This window comes from Ostrea edulis, chromosome 2 (genome assembly GCF_947568905.1).
Source record: "Ostrea edulis chromosome 2, xbOstEdul1.1, whole genome shotgun sequence".
Classification (NCBI taxonomy): Eukaryota; Metazoa; Mollusca; class Bivalvia; order Ostreida; family Ostreidae; genus Ostrea; species Ostrea edulis.
In genome coordinates this window covers 2595940-2601276 of record NC_079165.1, presented here as the reverse complement: position 1 = coordinate 2601276, position 5337 = coordinate 2595940, and the positions used below count along the sequence as shown (strand labels likewise).

At 35.6% G+C, this 5337-nt stretch overlaps 1 protein-coding gene across 3 annotated transcripts in view; it reads right to left on the bottom strand.

Moving 5' to 3' along the window:
* Positions 1-2952: 2952 nt before the first annotated feature.
* LOC125679943 (kelch-like protein 8) overlaps positions 2953-5337 on the bottom strand; it is a 30249-nt gene continuing 27864 nt past the window's right edge. For 2 of the 3 annotated variants that reach the window (XM_048919391.2, XM_048919392.2), the window contains one exon: positions 2953-4986. In XM_048919391.2, the coding sequence (XP_048775348.2) occupies positions 4964-4986 (23 nt within the window). In that variant the 3' untranslated portion in view covers positions 2953-4963. The remainder of the gene's footprint in view (positions 4987-5337) is intronic. The other variant, XR_007371912.2, reaches the window with a different exon arrangement.

Here is a 5337-nt window from a genome sequence, read left to right as displayed (position 1 = left end):
TGTTCATGCAGTAGTAATTATTTCACTACCGGTTAGTTTTAATGGTGCCCCTAAACTAATTTCTGTGGAAACGAGGGTTATTTATATTCGGTCTTTCCTATCCCCCTGGGGGATAGGAAAGATCCCATTCATTTCCACAGAAATTACCCCTAAACCAGCGACACACTTTCACAATTTACTAAACAATCTGACAATTTGATGCTCTTTCATTGGTCCAGATGGATCTTTTTGGTTTATTCGGGATTTCCCTATTGACAATTAAACCATAGATTTGCTGACATTTTAAGCAACCAATCAAACTGCTTAATTCACAATATGTATCTTAAGACTGCGTCATTTGTAAAAAAATAAAATGACCGGTTGAGGTTGGGTATAAAAAAAACATTAAGTTAGAATATAAAAATTATTACATGTTTTATAGGGTAACTTATGATTTTAATTGTCGCCCCGCGAAGCACTATTGTTGACCGAGGCAAAGCCGAGTTAAACAATGGTTTTTCAAGAGGCGACAATTTCACGTTACCTTACAAAACGTGTAATATATTTTTGTTACACTGAATGTTTTAAAAATGACTATGCACACAAACATTCTGCACAGTTGCACAAATTGTTCTACTGTTGTCTGTCGTCATGCATTGTCAACCGTTGTACTGTTACCTGGTTTATGCATGCAGTGGGGCAACAGTACATTTTAACAAATGTTTCTGAACCAATCAAAATAATTTGTCTAATTTACATGAAAGTATAACAATACATTTTATTTGTGTCTACGTTTTGACTGTTGAAATAGCTTCAATGCACATGTATGAATAAACTAAATGGGTTTGATCTGGGCAATGGGCTACAACTTAATTTGCCAAACAAAGCTTGGTCCCTTATAAGTACTTGACCTGCCTATTCTCATGATGTATTTATATGCTACATGTCCATGCATGGCAGAAATAATGAGTGGAAACTGAATTATTTGAAAATTTTCAAAGACCAATTTTAGTGGTCCAAGTCTTCATTTATTTGACCGAATTCAAATTATAAACTTGACCTGCATATTAATCTCGTGATGTATTTCAACTCAAGATCTACAACATATAATGAGCGGAAACTGAATTGTTTAGATGCATAGCACGGCCAAAAAAAAATTTGTACGTATCCAATTACAAACATGACCTTACTGTATAATCTCTTGAACTCTCTGTATCCTGAATTTCAATTCCAAATGTCCATGTAGGGGACAGATACAAACTCCAATTCGGTCAAAATATTTGGACCCAACTCACAAAGTTGACCTGTGTACTCTCATGATGTATTTATATACCAAATTTCAGTTAGATTATAATGAACGGAAACTGAATTATGACAGAATGAGCAACACCCAAGTTCCAGCCATAAAAAAATAAATTAGAAAAGTGTGGTTACATTCCTGGTCGTTTAGTCAAACAGTAATTGACTTTTGATTCCGTGAACTCTTATTAACTGTACAGGCCTGGTCAGGTGTTGGTCGACTATAAACCCTCGGTCAACCAGTATATGACCAGATCCATTTAGTCACAAGTAGATAAATTAAAAGTCGCCAATTGTATAGAATAAAAGACTAGATATTGTCCATGTCACATGACTTAATTGAGCGATAAAACCTTCAAATTTTCATACCGAATCCAGATACCTGCAGTGTCGTTGTGTAGCTATACGACAGCTAGGCTACCCAATGGTGATTCACAACACAGTACAGTACATGTAACTAGGAATAAACAAGGACCATAATGAATAAATTAGAATTATAAAAATAAGACGGATTACAGTACATGTAACTAGGAATAAACAAGGACCATAATGAATAAATTAGAATTATAAAAATAAGACGGATTACAGTACATGTAACTAGGAATAAACAAGGACCATAATGAATAAATTAGAATTATAAAAATAAGACGGATTACAGTACATGTAACTAGGAATAAACAAGGACCATAATGAATAAATTAGAATTATAAAAATAAGACGGATTACAGTACATGTAACTAGGAATAAACAAGGACCATAATGAATAAATTATAAAAATAAGACGGATGCATACATTCTCAGGTACACGAAGAGTTTCTTGATTGTGCTTTGGTAAAATTGGTCTAATCTGATAAAGACTACATACACTGTGAAATCCTTGTTTGTGGGGAATACCGTGGATTTCAACCATGGATTTGCATCTCCAATGAACATTAATGAACAATTTTAAATTTCTTTTTTAAAGCCATAAAATTTTTACACTGGTGGCATTAGGTATCTACTATTGGTTTTATAAAGGCAATAATCGAGTCATTAATTTATGGGGAAATCACTTTCATTAAATTGCATGTATATAACCTATGCACACAATGTCAGTACAACCAGTCTCACATTATCATTGTGCATTTCAATCTGATGAAAATATAGGTCTGTGTGGTATCCGAGATACGCATTTTAATCAAATTGTTGTGCATTCACAATTATAATCAAAATAGTCTGGCACATTGGGAAGGGCCTTTAGTTGCATCCGTATTCTGGGTAATTTTCCTGCGAGTGTCGATTAGCCAGTTAGCATGGATTGGTTACCCATGAAATTATGTCCCTACAAACCAGTAAGATTTTGATTACATAACCCCCACAAACAATGACAATCCCACGGTACATGCAAGTACGGGTAATAAAAAATTACCAGTGTTAAATAAGTGTATCTTTTCATTTGTTCATGAGATGAATGATTTAACTAGTACAGACCAATCACGTCACTCGGATATGACAGTACCAGTGTAGATCAATACACACACATGCATTTCGTGGACACACTTCTCCGAAAGGTGACGATTAAAAGATGACGGTGACATCACAATCAACATTTTCTGTAGATCAATACACACACATGCATTTCGTGGACACACTTCTCCGAAAGGTGACGATTAAAAGATGACGGTGACATCACAATCAACATTTTCTGTTTTATTTAATTTTCCATCAAAGTAACAACATGTAAAGAACTTAACTTTTGCAAATACACTGTACATTGTAGCTACAGGGTGTATGCTTAACTGAGCACTTCCAGTACAGGGATAGAAATAAATGTATATCATTGTGTAAAATGACATGTAAATATAATTTGTTTGTGAACACAGTTGGTAAGGGACTCAGATTCTATGTGCAGGTGTACCGGTATATGTGTGCATTTATGTGTCCCACAATTAATGTACCCAAGTAATATTCATTAAAAAAAATCGACAGATTTGAACAGCAAAATACAGTTTCTGCAGATAATCCAAGTTTTCAAAGTTGAAGTTCTAGCACTGGTTTAATATCAATACCTTTACAGCAAAATTATGTTCTTTTTTCATGTTGTGAAAGTGTTATCAATAAAAGCTTTCCTACACACTAAACCCACATTACTATCACTAAATGTAAACATGGCAACAACAATGGCATACACTACTCTTCCAAAAGAAAGAAATACACATGTAATGGCTTACATTACTCTTTCAAAAGAAAGATATGGATTATTTTGTCCCAGAAAATAAAAAAAGAATTGCTTTCTACACCTCAAGTTCTTTTTAAAATATTAACAAATGTATGAAAACATATTGCACAAAAAGGATGGGTTGTAAATAAACATTTTAAACATATTGGGTTGTACATATGTACATATGCAATAAATTATTTACTATTCAGTTTGAGACAGCAATTAATACCCTGTACATGTCGGGGTGGGGGGATTTATTCTGGTGACAAATACTTCTACACACACCATAGAGAGTGATTTTAAAATGAAAATGTTAAGCAGGCACTTTGTTTCATCAAATATTGCCTCATACATACACAGTATTCATTCCTCATTTGATAAACGTCAATTATTGCATCTTCACAAAACAATGGTCTTAGGTGTATATTTTCATGCTTTAAAGTTGAACACACCAGAATTGTTCCACAGATTTAGATGTAATAGTGAACTGGGACTTGAAAACAGTTCACAGAACTGGCTAATCCTGTGGTGTGGTGTAGTCATTTTTCGGATGGGGGCGGGGATAGGGTGGAGGCGCGTTAACTGGATATGTGATCCCGATGCTCTGTCAATTACCCTCTAGCTGGCAGTAGCACTCGCTGAACTATTAAATGCTGATTCTTTACTTTTCTGCTATAATTTAACTACCTTGTCAGAAACACTCCAGCTAACAAGCAGTGGTTTGGTAAAGTTTTGAGATTGCTGTGATTGTTGCTCTGGTTGCTATAGCTTTGTCAGTTGCACACAGAGACTGGCTGGCTGTGGTATGCTGAAGTTCTGTGGTGGCTGTATTTGTTGCTAGTTGTTATGACTTGAATATCCTATCAGTAACACCGGAGCTGGTGTGATTTCTGTAATGGCTGCTTGTTTTGGTGCTGTAACTGGTAAAGGGTTGCTCTGACTCGGTGATGGTTGCTGTGTTTGTTGCTAGTTTCTGTAATGACTACGCTCTCTCAATAACACTGAAGCTGGCAGACAGTGGGGTGATGGTTGCTGTGTTTTGTTGCTAGTTTCTATAATTACTACGCTCTCTCAATAACACTGAAACTGGCAGACAGTGGGGTGATGGTTACTGTGTTTGTTGCTAGTTTCTGTAATTACTACGCTCTCTCAATAACACTGAAACTGGCAGACAGTGGGGTGATGGTTGCTGTGTTTTGTTGCTAGTTTCTATAATTACTACGCTCTCTCAATAACACTGAAACTGGCAGACAGTGGGGTGATGGTTACTGTGTTTGTTGCTAGTTTCTGTAATTACTACGCTCTCTCAATAACACTGAAACTGGCAGACAGTGGGGTGATGGTTACTGTGTTTGTTGCTAGTTTCTGTAATTACTACGCTCTCTCAATAACACTGAAGCTGGCAGACAGTGGGGTGCTGGGGAGGCTGAAGTTTGGTCGATGGACAGAAGCAATAAGCTAAGCCCGCTCCAGCCCGACACTGACTTATATCGTTGGCAACTTCCCATCTGCAAAAAATTAATGTAATAATTACAGTACACAAATTTTAATTTGTATGCGAGAAATTTTAATGGCATACTGTACACAAACTTCTATTCGCATGCGAGAAATTCTAGCAACAATCGTGAGAAATTCGTCGTCACGATTATTTCTCACCACAAACCAGTCCTATAATATCTCTCGTATTTGTTAAAGATTATCTTGGTCACAAAAATTAGTTGCTGCAAACCGGTTTATCACCGTTAAATCACAAAATCAAGTAGTCACAAATAAAAGTTGGTTTGGTACAGTACATTGTCAAGTATAATAATCCAACATTAGAATAATACTGTTTTAATTTCAATACAAAATAAAAGTAG